Here is a 26,324-nt window from a genome sequence, read left to right on the forward strand (position 1 = left end):
CTATCACTTATTCCTCATACTTTGGCTCAATCACTTAATACATGATTAAATGTGATTGTATATCATCATCATAATCTGATGATAAAAGGATGGATTGGATGGATGGATTTACAAAATGAAATCTGAGAAAACATATTTGATAATGAATCAATTAGATCAACCTAAAGCATCAATTTATTTACACTTTAAAATGTTAATAATTAACGTTTTCAGAAGTGGGACACAAGATCATTGTAGTGTGTTGTATGATTATTCTATTATAGCTTCGATGAAATCTCGTCAAAACAGTTTTTAGAAGTAGGATACAAGTCTGTTTTCGTTTGTCGCGTATTTTATTAGAGCTTTGATGAAATGTTATAAGATAAAGTTGTCAGAAGTGGGATAAGGGTCTGTTTTCGTTTGTCACGTATTTTATTACTGTTTTAATGAAATGTTATCAATAATACGTTTCAGAAGTGGGCCACAAGCGGTACGTCGAGCTCCCAGTCCAGCGGGTACCGTCTCTCGCTCACAGCGACGGTGGAGCCGTTCTTGCCGACGCCGCCGGCGGCGATGGCGGCGGCGAGCGCGGCCAGCGTCAGACCCGCGCCCGCCACCGCGACCCCGCCCAGCGAGTAACGCATCTCCAGCGAGCCCACCTGGACCCACCAGCCAGCAGCATTAATACACGCCCCAGCGAACTTCTTCACGCAAACTTTGTCAACCAAAGAATTTCAGGTTGCTTTTATAGTGACAAAACTATATGACGAAAACTTTGCAGGGCATGCAAGGAACACACCCTACAAAGTGCTTCCTGTGATGTAAATTATTATAGAGCAACGGGCAGGCTCTATTCAGGAGAATCTGTCTAAGGAACCGGTGGTATTGTCACTACAAACAAAACTTGACGTTTCAAAAGAGCTTGTAAGCTGAGTTACTACACATATATAAATAATATACTGTAATGATTTGTTTTGATTTTTCGAATCTGATCTTTAGAAAAAAAAATAAACATTCATTAATTGCATTTATTGGATGAAAATAAATGTGTCTTTATTATATAGAAGATGATATTATATAGATGTTAAGAAAATCGTTTTGTTTCTCATGAAAAACATTTACATTTGATAGAGATTCGTTCTCTATATTTATCAAGTCAGTCAGAGTCGGAAGTCATCTGAAATTATTTACACTATAATTACAATGCGTAAAAAACTTCGCTGTGTTGTGATAAACCTCAATTTCTATACATTTAGTCGCGCAATTTGCAAGAACAATTCACCGAACCGAACATGCAAATCTTTAATATTAGTTTATTGCTTTTTCAATAAAATGAGTATTAATCACGTATGCTGGACCATTTGCATAATGAGAAATGCTTTGGGTTCGGTGTTTCCAGCTCTCAAAGTAAGTAAAGTTTGTCTTGAATGTAACGCATTTGTTATTACGTGTTTAAATATAAAAGAATGTAAATTACAACAGCGATATACACGGCTTAAGGTAACAAGGATAAAGTTCGTAATATATTCAATTTTTGCAACATTTGAAGAATTAATATTGGCGGCGAACTCGATTTTTCAGGGTTTTGCACCGTATTCATTTATTAACTCATTTCATGCTTTTACCTAATAGTTAATTTATTTATTATTTCACACTGAACAAAATATATGTTATTAGCACATTCAACTATATTTCCAGGGTGTAGATTGTTACCTAAAGCCTTGTATAATAATAAAAACATATTTATTTGAAAATATACATTTTCACGTCCTATATTAATTTTTCAGCAATGGCTTGTTATTTTGATATTTATTATTTCTTTAGGATAAAAAAGGAAGTCTAACTTTTAACCACTCATAATCAATTTAATATATATTTTGGCAGGTTAGGTATGATGTAACAGGACAAATCTTTTTTTATTTTTTTAAATATATACTGATCTTTTTATAAATAACAGGAAACTTTAAATTTTCAACTTATGTTAAGGGCTCAGTTATACATATATACCCAAATAACCATATTATGTTCTCATATAATAATTGTATAAATAATATTTCATCTGTTCCATATAAAATATGTAAACATAAAAGCGAATGTTTATTATTGCTGCACATGCTATCTGGTATCAAGTTATGCATCACCATCGACCATTGTTAATTGTCTATGCTCCACGCACTCCTCACGCATATATAACAATACATTAAAACGATTCATGTGGGTATTTTTAAAAGAAATCGATCATTTATTAAACCTGCCTAAACTTAACATAGAAACTGTCGAGTAACTCAAATGTTTGCTTAAAAAAACTAAAAAAAAAAAATTACTGTTAGCGCCACGAAAGTTAAGTAAGAAAAAATAGTTGTTTGCCTCATTCATCTTTCGAAATTAAAACTGTGTTTAATTTTGTAATTATATACCTAAAAATATGTGACTAATTACACTTTGAGAGAAAAATAAGTTTACCAACATCTAAAAATCCACCAATTAGACTGTACTCGTATAATTGTATAAGTCTCTGAGCAATTATAAAAATAATATAATTGCTTAATGCTTAATGCTAATGAAGGCGATAAAAATTAAGTATAATTTTATTTAAATACATTTTAAAGGCGCTTATATGTATTCGCTAAAAAGTAAAAAACATATATATCTATGATAATAATATTAGTAGCCAACTAATAGTTTATATATCATCATCAATCACAGGTGGATTTGTTTTATTTTTAACTCATTACCCAACCCACCACACAGTCGGAGGACACTGTCCACTTTCGTGCGCTAACAATAATAATGATTAATGATTATTATTATATTACCACGAGATCCGACATAAGAAATATATATACCTTCACTTGTTGTTTAATTGGGATACGAAATAAATGATAGAAAATATTCACATTGACACATTGCACATAGGTTGCCTAGTTAAATTGCGGCCTAACAGTATTAAATGATTTTTTTTAATTCATTTAATCTCTTTTCCTTAATGAATTAAAAACAATGTACACTAGTTCATAAAATATACCCAAAAGAATTGATAAAGTAAAAGTTGCCTCCTTTCACACTGCAACTGTGGGGTTGCCAGATATAAACATTTAAGTGATGTTATCTACATACCCTCATCAGTTATTTAGTCGTCTAATATGTCAAATGAAAGCTCATTTTAGGCTTAATTTAATTGTATTAGGTTGCCTTTGACCATGTTCATGGTTTCCTGGATTTTGTATAAAAATGTGTTTGGCCGCAATTTTGCAAATGTGTCACTGTGAACAGCATCTATCATTTATTTCATAGCACTAATGAATAACAGATGAGGGTATACATCTGTAATGCCGGATCTTGACCATATGTCATCGGAGGCTGTGCGCAGATGTCGCGGAGCACATTACCTGAGTGGTCCAGACGTCGGGCCCGAGGATGGCGGAGATGAGGTGGATGGCGATGATGGCGTACTGCGCCTCCGTCACGTCGATGCGGCCCATCTTGAGCGTGCCAGTGACGTACGCTTGCCAGTGGGCGCAGTAGAACAGTGTCATCGCGCAAAAACACTGGAAATTAGAAAAAATACATCATATTTAATAATTTAGAAATCTATTATTAATAGCTATACTAATAATAAAGCTGAAGAGTTTGTTTGTTTGTTTGAACGCGCTAATCTCAGAAACTACTGGTCCGATTTGAAATTTTTTTTAAGTGTTAAGATGGCCCATTTATCAAAGAAGGATATAGGCTATATATTATCCCCGGGACCGGGAACTATGCCGGTGAAACCGCGCGGCGTCATCAAGTTAATAATAAATCGGCCCTTTTGTATAATTTAAGTACTTTGAGCCTGCTCCAGACTTGACTTAATCTCCCCGCAAAATCTGTATGAAAATCGGTCTATTACTTCACGAGTGATGCTTAAACAATTGAACAGACAATCAGAAAATAAAATTTAAAAGCAATTGATTCTTAGTATGTACGAACACCAAAACCGACGAACCCTTATAGTTTGTCCATCCATCTTACTTGTTCGTCCATCAGTCTCATTTTTACTATGTTGTACATACTATATTACTTTAAAATAACTTAATGTACAGATTTGGCTATCATGGCGATTTTTTTGTATCTATTTCTATACATATAGATTGTGGAAAAGAGGAGTATGAAGATGTCATGGCAACGAAAAATATGGGAGTGGACTGGCATATAAACTTTTTCGCTTAGCTATGGCGATGCCAAGTTTATTAAAACTGACCGCTAACCTTTATTAATGAAGAGGCACTTTAAGAAGATGATGAAAGTATGATTTTATATAATACACGAAATAGAATATTCGTGCAGACCTCGCGCTAGGTGTAGGTACAGGGTGCGTCGACCCGCGGCCGACCGGAGCGTGACGTTTTGTTTGTATTACACAAATTGCGCACTTTTGCGCAAAACAGCACTTGAAAATTACCCATCGCTGCGTCGCAACTCGTCGTTGCGAGATACCCGTAATTGTTACGATTGTACGAGACGCTACGATGACTCCTAGGGAGTGCGTTTGCTTACAAATCCAATTTTTTGCATCACTCACACGGGAACTACAAGTACGGTCATGTTGGCGTCAAAATCAATGGTTGTTGTTGGATATCGGATCTCTTCTTTAGTAATCCTTAGTTCGACTTTGGTACACCTTTGTCATGTACGTATCTGCACCTGTATCATTTGTCAAGGTTTTGTGTAAATCGAAATATGATACGATATCTGTTGGAAGTGGCGAAAAAGTCAAGTCGACTGGGAGCTCTATCAAAAACGCTGCATAATCCTCTCGGAAAATAACAAAACAATGCATGATAGGATATTTATCTTATAAAGACCTACATACAGTCCGGGATAACATTTAGGTACATATCTGTTAAGGATAGCCGACTATACCCATTCTAACTGATTTCTGCTATCTGCTCGTTTTCAATAAAATAGTAGACAGACAGTTATTGACTTATTGGCGCTGTAAGCCACTAAGTCAATAACTGAATACAGAATATTATAAGTTCCAAGCATGTTTTCACAATGTGCAAAAACATCCTAACCATATTAGTCCATTTTTTTGTCAATATTAACTTAGATCTCCCATTTAAAAACAACTCTAAATAAGTTTATCGGCCGCCGAGATATATTACTCTCAAAAGTCCCATCGTACGCCAAAGAACGCCGATAATATCTCAACCTTAGTAGGATCACAGTAAAGAACACCCAATTTGGGTGAAATTCTCTCAGCACTTGGCAGCATCCCAACGCTAATTTTCAGCACACATCTGTGCACGCCGCACGCCGGAGAGCTGCCAAGTGGCCAGGCTCCGGCGAGGGACCTTGCGACTATTCAATGAAACGGGTTCACGGCCGACGACACACTTCCGCCAAATCGATATGCAACCGCCTAAGTAGCTGGCTAGGAAAGTTGCTGAAAATATTGTCTAATTTCAAGTAGGCTGACTTTTAGCAATGAATACATAATAGTACGAGCTTTTAGCAATAATTAAAGTCAAATAGTGTTTGTTCAAAAGGCAGAATATTTTTAGATTAGCGAACAAAAAACTCTTTTTAAAAATATCAATATTTGCAATAGTTATCATTTATAAAATTTATATTACTATAAGGAAAGAAAGCCAAGCCGATTGTCGAGCAATGATACAGGCCTCTCAACCGTTGATTGATTGAAGTTGATGTTTGTGTGAGATCGCTCCATCTTCAGTTTAGTTAATGTCCCATTGTTGGGCTCAGGCTTTCTGTAGCTCAGACTCTACGCTGTTCCAATGTTGGCCCACTTCCTTGTTTTCTATTTCATTCATGAATTAGCCCTTGAGCTACCAGACAGTTTTAATAGGTGCGTAGACGGCTGTCCATCTGGTAGCTCATGAATTAAATACACTGTAGAACAAGGCCGGTAGGGTTAGCAGTTCCTAGTAAAATGTGGTGTAAATAAATAAAATACGGGTCAATAAAAGTACTAGACACAAGTGGTGCGCGATCGAGTAGGTAGATCTGTTGGCAGTACCCAATATAATAAAGACAAGTTTGATTGTACTTGTTTGGGGGAACAAGCAGATGACGAAGCGAAGTGTACTTGAAGTGGAAACCCTTCAGAAGACAATGGACGTTCATAGTTTGATACAAGAGTCCGTGCTCAATGGTTAGATGCGCAATTACGCGGGTAGCCACAATGTGATACACATCGACAAGGCTAATTGATTCAATCGCCTCAAGTTTCAACTACGTCATAGCAATCAATGTCTATCTGTGGCATCTATCAAAGGAATTCTATAAATAGTTAACAATCAATCCCATAGGTGTAACATCTTTTCGACCTTCTACGAGTAGTTCTATGGTAAAGCCGCTGTTTTGGGTTGGACTAAAAATTAAAAAAAAAAAAATACTCTTTCCTGTGAACGGAAACAGTTATCGTGTTCAAAAGTAATGTCTCTAGATATTTTTAAAAATGTGCTCGTTGTATATAAAGCATATACTTGACTATAGTAACACTTAGCTACTGTGTCACCTGCACTAATTATGTTTGTAAACAAATCAATTCACAGGTTCTCTAAAGATAGTGCTATCCTTATCTGGAAATATATTATCATTATACTTTCGTCGTCTTCGTTATCAACCCATATACGACACACTTCTGAGCTCGAGTCTCCTCTCAGAATGAGAGGGATTAGGCCAATAGTCCACCACGCTGACCCAATGCGGATTGGCAGGCTTCACACACGCAGAGAATTAAGAAATTCTCTGGTGTGCAGGTTTCCTCACGATGTTTTCCTTCATTATATTTGATATTTAATTTCTTAAAATGCACACAACTGAAAAGTTGGAGGTGCGTGCCCCGGACCGGATTAGAACCCACACCCTCTGAAATCGGAGGCAGAGGTCATATTCACTGGGCTATCACGGCTCTTCATTTTACTATACTTTACGCTCACTTTCTAAATTATAATTTTCAACAAAATATAGGCTAATTTTCTAGATGGCCAGAAAATCATTATAGCGCTACAGGACTTCTAGCAATGTTTCATATCGATTCTATTTCTACAATCGCTAACGTTTTGAAAACTAAAAATATATAGAAAGGACATACATACCTATTCGATTGGTCACGACCTATCAATAACAATGAATGTCATTCCCATACTTTTTTTAGTTTTCGAAGCGTTAGCGTTTGTAGAAAGAAAATCGCCCGTATTACTGATGCCTTCATTTGCTTTAGCACTTTTTTTACTCTTCATAATTACTTAACATATTATATGTACATATAGTTTTCTCACCCACTCGCTGTCGCTATTAGCAATCAGCCCATGATTCATGGCACAGTGAATGCTTATTACTTATTTATTCAGTCTTCATTAGTTATTCTATCAAAACTGTTTGCTGCCACACATCGAGGATCTTTATTTTGTTATTAAAATGTTTTACACATATCAATGAAATATATAAATTTCCAATTTATGTGTAAAAAGGTTAATTAATTGAAGCCAACTAACTAGAAAGCTGAAATTTTCTTTTGAGACAGAAAATTATTAGAAAGAATATTTTCTTTGAAAGAAGCCAGAAGCCTGGAAAGGACATTAACCATCCTTATCATTTACATCTGATATTGATCTTTATAGAGTGAAACATTATCACCCTAAGCCCGTCAACAACAACCCGGCATGACAGTAGCATATTGGTCTGATTTCCAAAACCCCGCTAATAAGATAAGAAGATAAGGTTTTTCATATTGGGGATACTTGTGATGAATTACAACTTTCTATTACTAATAGCAATTTTGCAATCAAAAGACTTAAATGGAAGTGGGCAGGCCACACAATCAGAGGCAAAGAAAAATGGAGCAAAACGGTCATGCAATGGTACACAGGTCATATGCAAAGGAGAAGAGGAAGACCAAAACAGAGATGGGCGGACGAAATAAGACAGGTGGCAGGAGGCAACTGGGCAAAATCTGCAAGGGATAGGGAGTTGTGGAAAAGTTTGGAGGAGGCCTTTGTCCTAGGGGACAAACAGAATGTATATACGAACTCTGAATAAAGGCTTTTATTATTATTATTATTATTATTACTAATGTAAGTACAGTTGGTGAGCTGTTCCGCGGTGAGCACGGAACCCTCAAATGGAATGAGAACAGCAATCGAACCTGGAAGAACATCCAGGTGGGGTAGTCACCCAGCTTGACCGCGATGCAGGCGCCGAGCGCGATGAACACGGTGGAGATGCTGTCGCAGCCGTGGTCGAACAGCTCGCCCAGCGGCGACTGGCTGCCGGTGCGGCGCGCCTGCTTGCCGTCGATGGCGTCCAGGCTCTGGTACACGAACACGCCCAGCGCGCACACGCCGCAGGCCCAGCGCGGCGGCGGCTGCCGGGCGTCGGGGCTGTACCTACAAACACAACAATGGGAGTGATGACTAGGTTTGAATATATTGATTTTTATGATACACTAGCTGACGCCGCGTGGTTTCCGTTCCCGTAGGAATCCGGGGATAATATATAGCCTATAGCCTTCCTCGATAAATGGGCTATCTAACACTGAAAGAATTTTTCAAATCGGACCAGTATTTCCTGAGATTAGCGCGTTCAATCAAACAAACAAACTCTTCAGCTTTATTATATTAGTATAGATTCGGGTAAGTGAATAAGGTCAATGTTAACTGATTTACACATAAAGAGCAAAGATTGACTGAATATTTGCAAAATAAATAAGATTATAAAATTTCACACAATGTGACATATTTCAATATTTTAACTACTTATAAACATAAACGCACAAATAACAAAGATATTAGTAATTTTGTTTGACCGCCCACAAACCTAACGATCATTCAGGATCTACAATGTCATTAAATTGAACCATTTTGTATGGGGCGTTGTCCAGGGATCTACAGCAGCGCCGCAAATCTGACCCTTTAAATCCCTGTAGCTCCAAAAGTAATGATTGCATCATTACTTTTACAAAATTGCTTTACTATTAGCATACTCCTAATTTATATACAATTTAAAAAACTGTCATCATCTCTATTGGCCTGTTTTTTATGCATGCCTATACTATAAACATATGTAATAAAAAACACATTGTCCTCTTAGTGCCATTGTCTGTTAGGTGTTGTTTTACAAACAAGAGTAGGCAGTTGTGGGTATATATATGAACTGAGCATTCACATGTAACAATACATGATTACTTGACAACTTACTTTGATTTTAACCAAAATAATTTAATTTATTACAAACAATTAAAAGCATCTTTTAAAATTACATTTTTAATATATTGTTTTTAATCCTTACAAGTTAGCCCTAGACTACAATCTCACCTGATGGTAAGTGATAATGTAATCTTAGATGGGCTACCTTGTTAGAAGGAGGATGAAATCCACGCTCCTTTTGATTACTACACAGCATTGTACGGGAATTCTAAATCACTTTGTGGTATATCTTCGCCGGTAGGATGTAAGATGGTAGATATCTGTTTAATATGTATATTTATAATAGTCAAGGATCTGTAGAACATTTTGTACAACTGATTACTATCAAGTTAATTTTATGTGAGTAGCTTCATCTCAATGAGACAATCATCTTTTTAATCTCATCCCTGCAAAACTTATGGGTGTATGTATATGACCATTTTATATCATGAGACCAGTTCTCTGTATGCTCGCTATTTAGCCTATGAAAATATATGTTAACTATGTTAACAAATTACAATGTAAATCTTATCATTACTATCTCCTATGACATTGCAAATTAGTTTATGCTAGATTACATTTTTAATTAAGCAGTTTAGTAATTAGATGATATAACTGCTGATTAGGAACAATGGTTAACATAATAATGAACAGGCCACACACAGTGTAGGGTTTTATTTTCAAGTGTCTCTGTGCTTACTAAACACTTTATGCAATGAATTAACAACAGAATTTGTATGAAATTTGTGTGCTTTGGAAAAATCTTTATAATTATGATTAACTTGTTATTTCCATAAACAGGAAAATTTAAAGTTAAGTCATTAAAGTAACTTATGATAAATTATTGTACTACTTTATATATTAAAATTATTTACATTCCAGTACTGACATGGTAAATACTAATAGTCCCATGGATTTCCTTACTACTCGGTAGATTTTAGTGGCATCCTTGTATTTCAGTTGATCATTTAATTTATTCTTCTGTAAAATCATATATATGTTCACATAATGCTAGCCACTCAGCGCTGCAGCAGGACATCCGATAAAACAGATAGTGTGTAGTTCACGGCTTGCATGATGTCACACATCGCAACCAACAACACAATCAGTTTTATCACATGTTTTGCCATTAGCGCTGCAAGCACAAGCTCATTGGATGGTAAGTGGCTAGCTTATTGTGAAGTAATCAAATAAAACAGTGTTTTTAGGGTCCTTTAGGGAAATTTTTGTGCCTTGGAGCTTACAGTTATATTTACCTAGGTAATCTTAATGCAGGAAAATTTAAAGTTAAGTCATTAAAGTGTTTTTCAGATTGTAAGGGTATGGTGACAGTTGCCTTATGACTTTCATAGTATGTACTATTATTGTAAATCACAGCAAACTTTCAAGAATGAAACAAACTGTCACTGTACCCATGCCATCTGAAAATCACTTAAAGTATATTATGATGAGTTATTATGCTACTATAAATTATTAAAAGAATTTCCATTGAAGTGCTGACATGGGTTCTGACAGTTTTATTTCTACTTTTTAAAAATAGTCCCTTGGCCCTACTACTTTGTACATTTTACATGTAAGTAGTTCCAAAGAGTAAAATGGGACCATATTACTAAGACAATGCTTGTAAACTAAGCTTACTTGAAATAAACAAATTTTGACATTTGAACATTTCAACCTCTTCAATTTCAATTTACCACTTTTGTTTAATTTAGAAAAAATCCTAAACGTCTTAAGAGACCCTATCCAATTTTTTAACCTTTCCAAACCAAACAGATAGTTACAAAAAAAATTTAAACCTGTTTAGGTTATGCTGATCAAATCTTTATAATAGTAAGTAGGTATGTCTTTCAAACATAACTACATAATTAACATGAGGAAGAATTAGGAGGGAGTCAACGAACTCTGCTAAGTCTATGTGAATTTTTCTCTAAAGTCATAACAACAATTTATTCATGTTTTTCCCTTATCAGGTGGCGCGACTATTTCGGCCAATCGTGCGAGAGCTCCATAGTTATCTACTTAGCCAATACAAATCTCGCGCTTTTAGAGGCCGAATTTTAAGAAGTACAGTTACAAAAATAATAAAAATGTAGGTTATAAGAAAGTTGATTGCGGCTAGGAAGCAAAAATGAAAGTCGTTCCGCTAGTTAACACTACACGACTCATTACAATGAGCCACCGAGAATCGAGATGAGAATGACAGCCACTCACCAAATTAAAATAAGTGTGGTGACGATATTGACTATTAAACCTAATATAGTAATGAGATTCGGCGCCAGCCATAGCGGTGTCTTCGAGACCAGCCAGCACCACCACGGCTGCAGCCAGGCGTCCAATATACTCGAGCTGGTACAGGAATATTTGTGTTCACTGAGTCTTTTTAACTGAGCAGCGTTAAGAATCCTTTCCTTGTAGAACTGCATTGTTAGTCACTGTCACGTCATTTAACAGAATTGTTTAAATATGAACACTACACTTATCACTACATTAAAAAGCTATTTGCAAATTTTTGTTCGGAAAATTTGCACGACCTCTCATTTTACATCATTTTATGTGGACCAGAGAGAATTTATATTTTTTTATAAATTCATATAATCTGCTTTGAACTCTAGTTTTTAATCATAGACAATGCAAATGCAGTCAAAGCATGTCGAGGTCGAGACTCGAGAATGACCACAGACGACAAACTACCACTAAAGCGGGATGGCAGGATTGGCGGCGAACCTAATGTTGCCAGCTTTACAAATCTCTTTTACCCGCCTTGAGTAAAATAAATATACGAGTATTTATGGATAAATACAATTTTCTTTAATTCAATACGCTACTTGCCTCTTTTACAGTGTATAAACTGAATTATTGAAGTAAGTAGTAGCTATATTTTATTTTGTCCCGTCAATAATAACCAGTAAAAGTTATAATTTAAATGAAAAAATATCTTTTGCCACTGAAACATTGTTACTGTTCCGCTGATCGTAAGGCCTTACAATCGCCTTTAATTGTGTTACAGTTCGTGCGCTGTTGAAAAATGAAATATCCAACGGCTAACCTTTTTCTTTTCAGAATAGACAGATAAAGTATATCGAATTTGACTGCCATTCTCCATTGCAAGCTGAAACAATGAATGTGCTGTGGATGTGGACGCCTGGTATTATTTTTTCTCACGTGCCGCCACTTTATAGATATTTTTTAAATAAAACAAAAATTCTTAATAAAATACAAAACTTTATTTCAACAATAATTACAAAAGTTACATACATAATACTTTGTAAAATGTTTGTGCTCGGACGTACCTAGTCTATATAGACATGAAATAATAGGTATCTTATTAAATATTTTGAATTGAAATAACTATAACTGTATCCGGCCTGAATTACACACATTTATATGTAGATGTGGGGACTAATGTGCAGTGGAGTAACGTGGCGACATGCATTGAAGAGGCAGCTTGGACTTTATATCTGTTTAAGCGATCACAAATTTTAGCAGTTAATGTATATAGCACAGCTGAAAATGAGTTATATGAGGCGTGCCCATTTGAACTTTCTATTTTTTTCATTTTTAAATAAAAATATCATGGCGTTTGCCACCTTACTGATGCGCCTGACGTAATGCCCCCTCATTGATACGCCACTGCTCATGTGAAAATCCAGAGTACGAATAAGACCAAGTATAAAAGCAATAAATAAAACTGTCAACATAATTTTGTATGAAATGACAGATATCTATCGGTCAGTCGTAGACGGAAAAAGTCGATGACTGTAGCACAATACCTGTTGGACGGATGCACTAATTTTTAAATAAAAAATACTATGTAGGTAATTTATTCCATCAGGCCGGACACAGTCTCAATTGTATATCTTTGACTTAAATACTATCTACATAATCTTATTTTTAATATATTTTAATTATATTTAATTTCTTGTATGAAATGACGATGAATATTTTAATGTAAAAGCCAAGTTTAGATTGTTAATGCTAAGAAAACTACTGAAATTATTTACAAACATAGACAATGATATAATTTGTTAGTTACAATTCATTAAATAATTAGCGACAAAAAGTAAAAAGAACTAAGTACACAATAATAACTTAATTTAATAGGCAAATATTTCTGATTAGTGAAAACAGAGTTATTCATTAGGTTATTAATAGGTAAGGAGAGATACTCGTAGCTGAAGAAAAAAACTAAGAGTGATCTGACACTAACATTTTGCATGAAAATGCTTTGAGCCTGTCCAATTAGGAACCTATATGAAAATTTAAAATTAAAGTTTAAAGCATTCAGTTGATGGAATACAATAATTATGATAATATAATATTAAAGTTGACAATAAATCTGAAAAAATACTATGGGTAAATGGTGTTGCCAGACTTTAAACAAAAAACTAGGTAGCGTTGCAGTCACAGCGAGTAACGGGTTAAGTTAATTATAATTAGGTATATGTTTTTTGTATGACTTATTGCCTCAGTCCTGCTACCTACTCTTCGCTTGGTTTTTCCTGGACTCGATTCGCTTTTGCAAGGTGGTTAGTAAGGCACTGAGAACGTTGTGTCCGGGAAGTCGCTTGCCGAAAAGTAGCCGCTTTACAGAGTCATCGTATGTTAATAAAGCTACCATGTTCTGTAAGAGAAACCCTTGACAATATTCCAGAAGTTGGGTGGCACCATAAACCTGGAAAAGCAGAAACGGTTGTTCAATTACTGAAAGAAAAAAACGCACTGTGGCATCTCCAACGCAAATGATAAGTTTAAACTATTATTATAAAAATGATTGAGATAAAATTGTCTATTTGTTTGTTACGAATAAGCCCCGAAACTACTGGACTGATTTTAAAAATATTTCACCAATGGAAAGCTACATTATGAGTAAACCTGTAGATGGCAGCACGCAGTTTAAAAGCCTCGCTAATTAATTTAAAAGAAATTATAACTCAAAACGACTCTAACGAAATAAAAATATCCAAATCTTTGAAACTAGTAGGTGTCTATGAGCTCTGAATGTTTGACCAAAAAAACTGTTCACTGTATACCTTGGCATGAATGTAGACTGATACCAGGTTATGCAGGTCGACAGATTTGGCGGCGCGCGCTTCACAGTGCCTCTGCAAAGGCAGCAGCTGGAAGAATGACGCTGCAGCGAGCACCTCCAGGACATCGGTTTCCGGGATATCCAACCCCGAACAGCCCCCAGAATAGAGGTACTTCATAACTTGCTGAAATTACATAATACATTAACTTAGTAATTGGGTAGTGACTTTCATTTTGGTGCATAGATTAATTATTATCTCAGGAGAAATCCCAAAATTATTATGGATATAGTTTAGGCCAAACTTCGAGTCCGCTCTGACATTAGAACACGCCGAACTGCACAGTTATTAGCGTGGACTTGAAGATATAAGATAACATCAACACAAACTTGAAGTTGGTTAAAAAATCGTTCAAAAAGGTGTAATTTTTAACATTTATGTCTCGCTTTTAATCAATATATAATACTTGGACCGGTTAATAATTACTCTGTATTTACACCAAGTAGTCGATTTTAGCTTTCTCAATCTCTGGTTACGTCGAACTGACACCTGCCACCCGCACCGTCATCTATCTAGATTTCCATATTATAATCATTGATCTAAGCCTCAGAGCAATTAGCTTAGGACCTGCCTCGCTAGATGTTACCTCTCTATTAAAAGTATATGATCGCGATCTAACACGTTTATAAAAAAAACTGTTACCTACTATATAATCGATATTTCATTGTTGTTATCGTTTTCGTCGTGTAAAGACCTCCCTAAAATGCCGGTTTGTGTTGCTTTAGCATGACATTAAAAACGGCAACAAGTTCTAGTTTAATAAAAAATGATTTAAAGAGTAATGTGCATTGGCAAGTATTTTTGTTTATATAATTAAGGTAGCCATAGTTATATCAAATATTTAAAGATTTTGTTTTAATAAAAACAATTTTATTGGTGAATTTGGATGCGATACAACTCCACGTCTAATTCATCTATAATCTAAGCGTACAATGAACACACGTTATTTATGTGGTTGAGGTTCCGTGCTTCTGTGCTGCCAGCTTTTAGGCGCCCGCTGATTTTAGGGAAAATATAGAAATGGTTTTTTTTACTTTTTATTATTATATTTTTGGGAAGTACCTCCAAATCTAAGAGTTTGAATGTGATTTGAATAAAATTTTATAAATAACCCGTATTATTGAAATACCTATACATTATACGGCGGCAGTAAGGTACTAACCTCAAATATGTGGTATCGTATGTCGTTGATTTGCACGAGCGGCGGCGCGGAGGCGGGCGCATCGGGCGCGGCGCGCGGCGGGGCCAGCATGGCGCGCAGCCGGGCCGACTCCGACACCAGCACGATCTTGTGTCCGTAGAACAGGCGACCTTCCACTCTGATAACAGGAATTTAACCCTGGTTGCAGTATAAAGTAATTTCTAGCATTCTAATGTTTGTAATTACAATCAGAACTAGACATCATCAATAGGAATCGGCCTATTTCAACGGCCCACTGAAGGGCTTCTCTGGATGTTAATGATAATGGAACCGACAGTATAACGTGCTTTCCGATGCACTGCGGGCTTTTACATTATGTACCTATTCTGTATGAAGAAGGGAAAATTGGAGTGTTACACCCCCGTTCTTCATAATTCTTAATCAATAAGAATTATGATGATAACAATCTTAATCATCAGCCGTATCACGCGCACAGCATGATGACGTCATACCTGAAGGTGACGTCAGCCAGGGACGGGTTGTTGACGTAGGAGGGGTCGACGCGCGCGGGCGCGGGCGCGGCGGGCGGCGGCTGCAGCACGGCGGGCACGGGCTCCCAGCCGTAGCATGCGCACAGGATGTCCGCCAGCAGCAACACTGTGCCCTCCTTCTGATTGTGAGAGAATCACTTTACATTAGGTACATGAAAGGCAACAGTGGGGCTATTCTGCTATTTTGCACTCGTCGGTTGGACAGGGAAAACAACATGAGCAGAGAGAACAGTGTTAACTAATTTCAAACGAGCTCCTCCACTTTACAGCTGTGGTCACATGTCCCGGCTCTGCTCGCTGGCACAGTGAATCCATGGAATGCTAAGGTATTCGTCTCTCTTCTATTAATAACATTAGGGTAGAACTTTTGAACTAGACCTCTATTTTTATTTATAAGATCTTCCCTCAGGAATGTGATCTTCGCGAGAGAAACCACTAGGCATTAGGAGTAGAAAATAAATAAGCTAAGGTCATTATGAACTGACAAAATAACTTACCTTGCTGTAGCGTAAAATATTGAAAAGCAGAGGGAGGCACTCGTAGATAAATTGCTTGCTGTAGTGACTGTCGTCCGACGGACACACCTGGACACACACATTGGCAAATTATAATGATAACATGTCAATGTCTAGACATAAACTTGTCTTCCAACTTCACGTCCAAGACTTGGTCTACCTAAACTATGAGGAGGCAGTAAGCTACATTCACTCAACGGCTTATACTCAGAGTATCTCATCATCATCAATTTAGAAATTAGGTGATCCGAAGAATCAAAGTGACACTCTTTTTAACGAGTCGCAAATCTGATCGAGACACTAGTTTGAAAAACCAATGGACGTTTGTAACTTGTTTGACGTCACGTAACTTTGGGGCTAGAAAGCGGGTCCCACTCTGGAAATCACTGTATTGGTAACTAGGTGGACCGATGTCCAGTTGTGGATTAGTCTGTAAGTTATTAAAGCATCCCGTCTAGTGGGCACCAGACATCAGAGAAAAATAAATGAGCTCAGTTTAAATAATTCCCCACGAGTATTTTTTTATTAACTCTTTGTACTTAGTATATGTTATGGATGGGGGACCGGGGCTCAAAGGGTAAGACTGTTTAGGGTATCAAATTTCGTTAATCTGAAATTACAGGCGGCTAAAGAGTGTGGTTTTTATAAGTCCCTACAGAAGGTCTACCTCCAATACGTCCATCTGCTAATACTTGTAATAATGAAGATACTGAAAAGAACCATTAATACCTGCAAGAAGTCTTGTAACAGTTGATCTATGACGTGGTCGAGAGAAGCTTCGGCGGCGGCTGCCAGCGACAGCGTCCACGCATGCAGAGACCAGGGAACGCCCAGCGCGCGAAGTTCCAGGGTTATATCTACGAAAAACTTTTATTAGAAGGCAAATTTCTTTAATGTTAGCGCAAGTACATAGACGAGATAGCTATAGCATACCACACTACTCCAACTCGGGTTTATGGACTTAGTAGCCTTACATTCTTAAACAATGGTTTTAAAGAAGAACTGAAATGGTAGCAACAACGATGTAGTAGTATTTTCATGACAGGTTGAGGACTCCCGATGGATGACACCAGGGCTTGTAGCCAAGTTGCACATGATTTTCTACAAACTCTAACGAAAACAAAAAAATACCCTATCGATAACAAATGTGATCCCCAAATCGATGTGTAACTTGGCACTGACAACTGACTTTGTTTTGCAAGAAGTGTTCGGTACCTAAATGGTCAGTTTCAGCAGCGTAGTACATGGCGTCCTGTAGCGCTCGCTGCTGCTGTTTGGTGAAGGGCGGCGGGCGGCCCGACGCCGGCGGCGCGCCCTCCGCCAGCACCTCCTCCAGCGACAGCACCGCGCCCACGCCCGCGCCGCGAGCGCCGCCGCGCACCGCCGCGCGCAGGCACGCGCGCCGCCCGTGCGTGCAGCACACTGCCACCGCACTGTTGGAAAACGAATCTTTTAGAAATCATTTTGTAATGAACAGCATTTGGATGCAATCATGTCTATTGGTAGGTAAGTGGTGACGCAGCCTATGGTGGAAATATCGTCGAGAAAGTCTGTTCATTCTTCCCAACACTCGCACGGGTAGTTGCAGAAGACTGAAATTTAACAAATTTTAGTTGGAGTGTAGCAAGCAATGAAGTTACGAGTATCAGCTAGAGCCTTCGATGGACGAATCCGCAGTGTGCTCAGTGTCTGTGACATCGGAGATAAGCTGCAGGAAGCCTATCTCAGATGCAATGGTCACGTTGCACGAAGTTCGCAGAGCTACGTGGTTAACAGATGTCTGAACGTCGCAATCCCTGGAGATTAACCCCGAGGTCGCCCCAAAAAACGCTGGCTTGAGAGTGAGCAAACTTAAGAAGTCAGGTGCTCAAGATTATGCTGGAAAGCGGACCCCATGTAGCCAGGAAGAAGAAGAGTCTGACCTGTAGCAGCCGTACTGCGCCGCGGCGGAGTAGCACAGCGCGTCGTTGAGCTGCGTGGACAGGAACGGGTCCGCGCCGTGCGACAGCAGCAGCTGCACCAGCTCCAGGTTGCCGACGCCGCACGCCACCTGGGAATGCAACAAATGCTCACACTTATAGGCCAAACACAATTATAACTGTAACTGCAAAAGTTGCACAAATTATGAGTTAATCTCAAATATCACTAAAATATCACAATCCCTGCGTGATCGAATCAGAAATGAGGAGATTTACAGAAGAACCAAAATCACCGACATAGCTCAATGACTCGAGAAGCTGAAATGGCAATGGGCGGGGCGCATAAACGAGCCGATGGACGTTGGGGTCCCAAGTTCTGGAACGGCGACCCCGCACTAGAAAGCGCAGTGTTGGTCGACCTCCCGCCAGGTGGACTGACGACATCAAGCGAGTCGCAGGGATTCGCTGGACGCAGGCGGCTCAGGATCGTGATGTTTGGGCCTACAGAAGGTCTATGTCCTTCAGCGGACGTCCAATAAGATGATGATGATGATCACAAGAAATCCCATACTTGTAAAGGAGTGAGAGTGCAGACGTCGTCTCCCCGCGCCGGCGCGCCGTCGACGCGCGCGCCGGCCGCCAGCAGGCGCCGCACCACCTCCACCGCGCCCGCACCGGCCGCGCCCGCGCCGCTGCACGCGTACACCAGCGCCGTCCAACCTGCGGTGACGACATACACAGAAAACGTTAAAGCTAACACTTTAGCAACTCAAGTCAACAAAAATAAGTTATTGTTTTAAAAACAACATATTATGATGAATAACACATTTCTTATTATCTCAACATCATATTTGTCATTTACATACTATAGATGTGTTCATTATACTACTAAAAATTACAGATTACCCTATTCCTATATACATCCATGAGTGAGAACACAGTACGACTTGGTCTTTGCCTTCATGCTGCTACGACAAAATTTAGGGAGCTGAGAGCTAGAACTACAAATAGCATTTTTTATTTGCATTTGCCCGTAAAAATGTGTTATTGTCATAGATTGGCAGTGCCTTTGTCTGTAGTTATCATCATCGGTAAAAACATTCGTCGGGCATCTATATTTCTAGGAGTCTGAGGGTTGGGACTTTCGGGGTGTATGTACCAGCAGTGGGCGGCGTGTACGAGGGCGTGGGCGCCGGGCTGGCGGGCGCATGCGGCGGGTGCGGCGCGCGCGGGGACAGCAGCGCGCAGTGCTGGGCCGCCGCGCCCGCCGTCTCTATGTTAGGGTCTGCGCCGGCTTCTATTAGCATCTGTAGGCAAACCGACACATGTTACTAAACCTTGCGAATTTGACCTTGGGCCTACGACTGTGGCTGAGGCTTAATATAACGTTCCTTTGGCACTAAAAATGTAACTAAAGTATATATTTTGTATTTAATTTTACTCAACAAAAGTTTAGAACGCCCTTTTTCATTTGTGTTTTCTGACAGTTACAATTCTAACACCTTCAAGGCAAGAGTGAATACGCATTGAGTAAGCTCTGGAGAGAGGATCATACCTGGAGCGCTCTCCAACTTGGACCGCATTACTGTTCTCTATCTGTTAGACATAAGCGTGAGCCTTCAAACTGGGCTACACTATAGTAGGTTCATACCGCAACGACTTGCTCGTCGCCCGCCAGCGCCGCCTTCATCAGCGCAGTCAGTCCCGACGCGTCTGTCGCGTCGATGCCGGCGGGCGGCAGCAGCGAGCGCACGCCGCCCACCAGCTCCGGCCTGCCGCTCAGCAGCGCTCGCTGCGCCAGGCCGAGCGCGGCGCGGCTCAGCTCGTCAGCAGTCCGCTGGCAGCGCGACCACGCTGGCTCTATGGCTTCTTCTAACCTGTACAACAAAGTCAACGTCATTCACACCTATTAATTTTATTCTAGGTGATATTTGACCAAATGACCAGATGGTAATATTTGGCCAAATGATCAGAGCAAGACTTGGCGGGGCATTTACAATGAAGTCGTTTTACAAAGTGCTTCCCTGTGCCCAATGCCCATTAATTTGAGGTTAAGCCTCACCCGCTATATTCTGTAAACTGGGCGGGCGCAGTAACGGTCACGTGCGCGCCGCGCAAACGTACTTGCCCAGTTGCGACAGCACGCTCGCATCGCTGTGAGTCGCGCCACACTCAGTACTCACGTGACGGGGCGCGGCGGGCAGTCGGCGTGCGGCAGCAGCAGGCGCGCAGCCTGCAGCACGTCGTCGGCGTCGGGCACGGCGGGGGGCGGCCGCAGCGCCGCGTGCGCGCGCGCCACGCGCACCCACTCGCCCAGCGGCGGCAGCGCGCCCGCGCCGCGCTCGCCCCACAGCCCCGCCGCGCCGCAGCCCGTGCCGCTCGCGCCGCTCATCGTGTGCTCCAGCTGCTCAAGCGAATCAACAAATACAAATTTAATTACTCGTAGTACTTATTAAAAACCAAACCAACAAAATCACAGGTAAAATAGTTTGTTTTCGGTTTGATGGTTTGAGATACGTGTCTCTATAGCACACTCGTTTTTCACATGATTGAAGCAAAATTTCTTTCAAAAATATAATTTCAGCCAGAAGTAAAATATAATATATTTATGAAAATTATGAGATAATATATAATTATGAAAGAAAACCTTAAAAATTTGAAGCAGATAATAGCGTCTCTCGTGTCGGACTTGCTGTATCTACTTTAAGCTTCTAGTAACTAAAATCTAAACAAAATCTTTTAACGGCATGCAATGGAATTAACTCTTTCCGAGAGTGTCGAGCTTTCTTGGCCTCCTTGCCCGGGTAAGACGCAGAGGATTAGGTTCCCCTGCGTCTTACCCGGTTGTCACCAGGAATGGTTACCCCAGGTAGCTTTTTAAAGCCCCTGTTCGTGGTGAGTACCTTGGCCTATGGGTCGATAGGCTAGGGAGCTAGGCCCTACTTGTATTGTATCGTAGTTTAGCACTGTTACACTTTTAAAACGTATGTCATTACGATTACACTCTTCGTAACGCGTAGTTTACTCCCCAAGTCAAGAAGATTTACGTCAATGACCACATGGAATCCCATATAGAGTGGATCATCATCATTATCATATCATCAGTGGACGTCCATGTCCACTGCAGGACATAGGCCTTTTGTAGGGACTTCCAAACATCACGAGTTTGGAAGTCCCTACAAGAGAGGGGTCGACCCCAACGTCCACCGGCTCTTCGAACTATGTGCCCCGCCCATTGCCACTTCAGCCTCGCAACTCGTTGAGCTATGTCGGTGACTTTAGTTCTTCAGCGGATCTTCTCATTTCTGATTCGATCGCGCAGAGATACTCCTAACATAACTCGTTCCATCGCCCGCTGTGTGACTCTGAGCCTTCTTATGAGGCTTATAGTTAGCGACCAAGTCACGGAACAGGTCATCACTGGCAACAAGCACTGTTCGAAGACTTTTGTCTTCAGGCACTGAAGAATTTTGGACGAATAGCTACACACCTGCGAGCAGCGCATGAAGTAGTAGAGCGCGCGCTCGGCGGCGGGCGACAGCGGCGGGTGGCGCGGGTGCACCTGGCGCAGCACGGCGCGCAGCTCGGCGGCCGAGCCCGCGCACGTCGTCAGCAGCACCGACGCGCCCGAGCCGCCGCTGTTGTTGGACCCCGCCGACGTGCCGGACCCTCCTGAGCAAACAAACTCGATAGTTTAGTAGTTAGTTAACTTCATCTCCATTGTAGAGCTGATGGGAATTGACTACAAACACGATAAGACCACAAGGCCAATCTATTAGTAGTGCGGACAACGCGTCTTTGCTTCCAGTGCTACAAAATACCACACCAACCGTATTGCGTAGCTTTGGAAGCAATTTTCATATCACTTAGCAAGACGAATATCAATAATGGTAAAAAGCTAATATTTAAAAAGTAAAAGTAGTTTTAGGTTACATTTTTTTCCAATTAGTAGTTAGACAACAGAAACTATTGAATACTAACAATATGTATGTTTTTCCTTACCCGAACCATTGGTCGTGATGCCGGAGTCGTGGCTCAGCCCCAGCGCCCTGTTCTCGGGCCGCGGCGCGCCCGTCGACGAGCCCGAGCCCAGCGAGCTCATGGACTCCCATCTCGAGAGCGACAGGGCTCCTGTAAACGTAATATACGATATCATTTGTAAACAATGCTACCTTAGTTTTAGGACAGCTTCTGTTTCCAACTATACTCGGAAATTGATAGCTGACATTTTCATTAAAAAATTCAGTCATTCAATCAGCAATATTTTTCTAGCCTAAAGTTTATCAAGTATCATTAGCTGGAATACGGACCCGAGGCAACCCTCCCAGCATTTAAATGGCTATACGGCTGTAGCAAGCCCCACAGGTCGGCACAGTTAGCCACCGCATGGTCGATGGTGGCCGGTGTGATGGGTGCTGTGGCAGCACTGCCTGCAGCTATCAGAGCTATCTCTTCCAACAGCGTCTCCATGCCAGCGCAGAGGTAGATTGCTGCGTACCTGTAAGGAATATCGACAGTTATTATGTGTGTGATTATGGTGAGGCAGATTTATCTTAATGTCTTTCTATTTTATTTGGTTTGCTGTTTCTGTATTCTGTAGTTAGTGTATAAAAGCACCAAATTATTATTTCTAGGTAGGTACTTTAACTTATTAAGAATTTTACCAAACTCTTTGCTTAATGTTGCTTATCTAATATCGAAGCAAAATAAGGAACTTCGTTCCAAAAATTAAATCCGAGCAAAAAGATCTTCGAAGATAATCAAAGGTTAGGCAGACTATAATCGTATCTTCTCCTATCACAAGTTCAACGGTAATCTAACAAAAAAAATGAGCTTGAGCAATGAATTTAGCCCACATTACTAATCCCATTCTTTATCTGCACGGATAGTACATATAGGTCAGCTCTTGATAGCAGTCACACTTTTATTGTAAGCGAAGATGCAACCAACAGATCGCGCTTACAGAAATGTGTTCGAGGTTCGCTCTTTGAAGATATCTACGTTGGTAGGTGATGGTGGGGAAAACACTTATAGGTACACAGCTTCGCTTCTACACTACGGTTCGGTGACAAGGAGTATAATCAGGGTTAATATAAAGCTAGTGATTAGACAAAGTCGTAGATACGTGTACTCACTCGTGCACAAAAGACGCGACGCGCACGTCGAGCATCCACCGCTGGAAGCGGCCGGGCGCCAGGCTGGTGCGCGCGCGTGCGGCCGAGCCCAGGCGCCGCGCAGCGCTACCCGACGTCGCGTACATCGTGGCCGCTCGCTGACAACCCTGGGAAACCAAATTATATTTTAATATAACCTATAAACACCTTCGGCAAATTCGGAAAGTAAAACATCGAATCAAGACATTAGACAGTTAATTTCAGACACAAGTAGGACGAGGATTTTAGAATCGTGGAAAGAATATATTTTAATAAATGATGGTCAGTCCACAAAATCCGCAAGACTTTAGAAAATAAATATTCAAGAAACTTGTTCAGTGTCCAAGAACCAAATCCGAGTATCTAATCTCTTAATCTTAAGTAATCTTGTAAATTCATCGACGTTGAATTTACAAGGCGTTCTGCCTTCTACAAAAGGTTTGCCCGCTACTGACCACGCTAGGCATGGTTTGATAGGCATGATGGGGTTGATCTGCGTAGAGTTTTCTCGTGAAGTTGGCAGTTGGGGAGACAGACTTGTTCCCTTCCCCTTACACTATTTCTATTCTGGCAATTAAATAATCCGACGATTAATTTAATTGCTATAGCTTGTCCATTTACCTTGATGCATGAGTCAGCCAGCGGCGTGCTGAGTACGATCCGCAGCGCGCCGGCCACCTCGTGTTTGGAGCAGAAGCCGAAGTTCTGCGATAGACGCTGAGCTTCGCGCGCTATTCGAACCAATGCCCTGGGATTTCAAATGTAAGATATAAAAAATCAAATTAAGATTGTAATGGAAACCTTAATGACTTTAAGCTTTTGTGATATCATTTCAAACTCTTCAAAGTATGAATTCAACCTGATGTAGCCTGAGGTAGGGATTCGATAGGGACTCCTTTATTCCGCTAGCGCATTCTGACAAAAAGGAAACTGCCTCACGATCACGACGCTCGAAGTCGACCATGGAGCATTGAAATATATACCTTATTTCGATATAATAAGGAAATGTTGATAATTTTGAAATCCTTTGCCAACCATCTCTAGTCTGCGCAGGCACATTGCCACATTCACAGATGATTCACAACGCAGAGGAGCCGTGGCACAGACCTCTGCAGCAGGTGGGCGAGCCTGGGCGGGGCGTCGGGCGCCGTGCGCGCCGCCAGCTCCCGGCAGCGGCCCGTCTGCAGCGCGCGCGTGATGTCGCCCGCCGTCCACGGCACGTAGCGGAGCTCCACCAGCCTGATGAATAGCGGAATCAAAAGTTACTTTATTTCGTTTCCAATAATAAGTCTTATACTTTAAAGTTCTAACATAGCATTCTGGGCAGGTGAAAAACCTAGTTACTCTGAGAATTGTTTTTGTACACTGTGCTGTTAAACGCCTCGATATAAGCAGGGAAAATAAGCATAAATCTAAATACGAATAATTTTAAAAAAACAATGAAATTGTTCTAGTTTACTTAACGGTATTGGGATCCAATTCAGATAATTACGACAACTGTTCTTTAAATAGAAGCGTCCTACATTAAAACATAAAACGGATCTTTAGTGCAATTATAATAATCGATGCGTTTACCTGTTGTGCGAGTCGACCCACACGAACTCGTCGGCGCTGGTCACGTTGGTGCACACGGTGTCCAGCGACGGCTGCCGCACCAGCGGCGCGCGCCGGCGCCGGGCGTCCGCCGCGCTGCCGCTCTCTGCAATACAGAAGTTACAGTAGTAGTTCTGCTCTTTGTGATAGTGCTCGTGCAGGGAAGTACTATCGTCACGTTTACAGTTAATTAATTGACCAATCAGATTTCCCACTTTATGGGCAACCATCGCCTATAAACAGAGCAACACTTTGCAGGGCATGCAAGAAACACATTCCTGGAAGATATCCGTAATAAAATGTTCCCTTCTGCTTATTTCTGCCACCAAGCAGCATTCTTAGGACGTGTTTCTAGCATGTTCTGATATAGGAATTTGGTGGTGTTCAGCCCCGTATCTCTGCCGTGACACCCCAGTAAATATGACCTCTGCCTCCGATTCCGGAGGGTGTGGGGTCGAATCCGGTCTGGAGCATGCACTTCAAACCTTTCAGTTGTGTGCATTTTAAGAAATTAATATTACGTGTCTCGAACAGTGAAGAAAAAACATCGTGAGGAAACCTGCATATCAGAGAATGTTCTTAATTCGCGTGTGTGAAGTCTGCCAATCCGCATAGGGCCAGCGTGTTAGTCTATTGGCCTAACCCCTCTCATTCTGAGAGGAGACTCGAGCTCTGCAGTGTGCCGAATATGAGTTGATAACGACGACAGCCCCGTATCTCCGAGAGTTGAATCGTCCTTGCTAGGCATTATCATTAACTTCCGATTGTGATCGTTGCAGAATCAAACATCTCTAAACCTGCCAACCCGCATTAGAGCACTGGGGTGTCTAATCTCCACACAAAGTAGATATATCTAGGAGGAGGGATACCTATCTGGACATTGATTAAAGAGAATATTCAATGGTGAAGAGTAGAGTAGATAGTCATACCTGGTGCTCCGTTGCTGCCGCCGCCAGCGCTGGACGCGCCGCTGGTGGCCGTGCTGCTGCTGTCTCTGGAGCGCAGCGTGAGCTGCTTGATGGCAGAGCGGATGTCCTCCAGCCCGCCTCCGCCCGGCCACGGGGACTGTAACTGAGCGTGACGCGTTGCAAGGAATAAATGTTCGTAAAACTTTGAACACAAAACAAATGAGTACATTTGTTTTGTGTTCAAAGTTTTCTGCAGAGTGTTCTAGAATAATACAACTATAACT

The 26,324-nt window shown here is 40.6% G+C and overlaps 2 protein-coding genes across 11 annotated transcripts in view; both read right to left on the reverse strand.

Moving 5' to 3' along the window:
* LOC112049557 (cholinephosphotransferase 1) overlaps positions 1-11,752 on the reverse strand; it is a 32,943-nt gene extending 21,191 nt beyond the window's left edge. For 3 of the 6 annotated variants that reach the window (XM_052882315.1, XM_052882312.1, XM_052882314.1), the window contains exons 1-3: positions 11,385-11,751; positions 8,135-8,375; positions 3,369-3,527 (exon numbers count right to left, since the gene is read on the reverse strand). In XM_052882315.1, coding sequence (XP_052738275.1) covers positions 3,369-3,527; positions 8,135-8,375; positions 11,385-11,596 — 612 coding nt within the window. In that variant the 5' untranslated portion in view covers positions 11,597-11,751. Of the gene's footprint in view, positions 1-512; positions 639-3,368; positions 3,528-8,134; positions 8,376-11,384 lie in introns of all 6 variants that reach the window. The other 3 variants (XM_052882311.1, XM_052882310.1, XM_052882309.1) reach the window with 3 other exon arrangements.
* Positions 11,753-12,375: 623 nt separating this feature from the next.
* The window catches only part of LOC112055985 (ankyrin repeat and BTB/POZ domain-containing protein 2), a 78,760-nt gene continuing 64,811 nt past the window's right edge, over positions 12,376-26,324 (reverse strand). For 4 of the 5 annotated variants that reach the window (XM_052882308.1, XM_052882307.1, XM_052882306.1 and 1 more), the window contains 20 exons: positions 26,062-26,203; positions 25,115-25,238; positions 24,647-24,778; positions 24,161-24,287; positions 23,522-23,667; positions 22,697-22,884; positions 22,389-22,517; positions 21,877-22,058; positions 20,570-20,790; positions 20,038-20,263; positions 19,546-19,693; positions 18,958-19,106; positions 18,390-18,517; positions 17,683-17,900; positions 17,197-17,324; positions 16,450-16,536; positions 15,914-16,071; positions 15,423-15,579; positions 14,204-14,386; positions 12,376-13,845 (listed from right to left, as the gene is read on the reverse strand). In XM_052882308.1, the coding sequence (XP_052738268.1) occupies positions 13,648-13,845; positions 14,204-14,386; positions 15,423-15,579; positions 15,914-16,071; positions 16,450-16,536; positions 17,197-17,324; positions 17,683-17,900; positions 18,390-18,517; positions 18,958-19,106; positions 19,546-19,693; positions 20,038-20,263; positions 20,570-20,790; positions 21,877-22,058; positions 22,389-22,517; positions 22,697-22,884; positions 23,522-23,667; positions 24,161-24,287; positions 24,647-24,778; positions 25,115-25,238; positions 26,062-26,203 (3,171 nt within the window). In that variant the 3' untranslated portion in view covers positions 12,376-13,647. The remainder of the gene's footprint in view (positions 13,846-14,203; positions 14,387-15,422; positions 15,580-15,913; positions 16,072-16,449; positions 16,537-17,196; positions 17,325-17,682; positions 17,901-18,389; positions 18,518-18,957; positions 19,107-19,545; positions 19,694-20,037; positions 20,264-20,569; positions 20,791-21,876; positions 22,059-22,388; positions 22,518-22,696; positions 22,885-23,521; positions 23,668-24,160; positions 24,288-24,646; positions 24,779-25,114; positions 25,239-26,061; positions 26,204-26,324) is intronic. The other variant, XM_052882305.1, reaches the window with a different exon arrangement.

The sequence above is a fragment of the Bicyclus anynana genome, chromosome 6 (genome assembly GCF_947172395.1).
Source record: "Bicyclus anynana chromosome 6, ilBicAnyn1.1, whole genome shotgun sequence".
Taxonomy (NCBI): domain Eukaryota; kingdom Metazoa; phylum Arthropoda; class Insecta; order Lepidoptera; family Nymphalidae; genus Bicyclus; species Bicyclus anynana.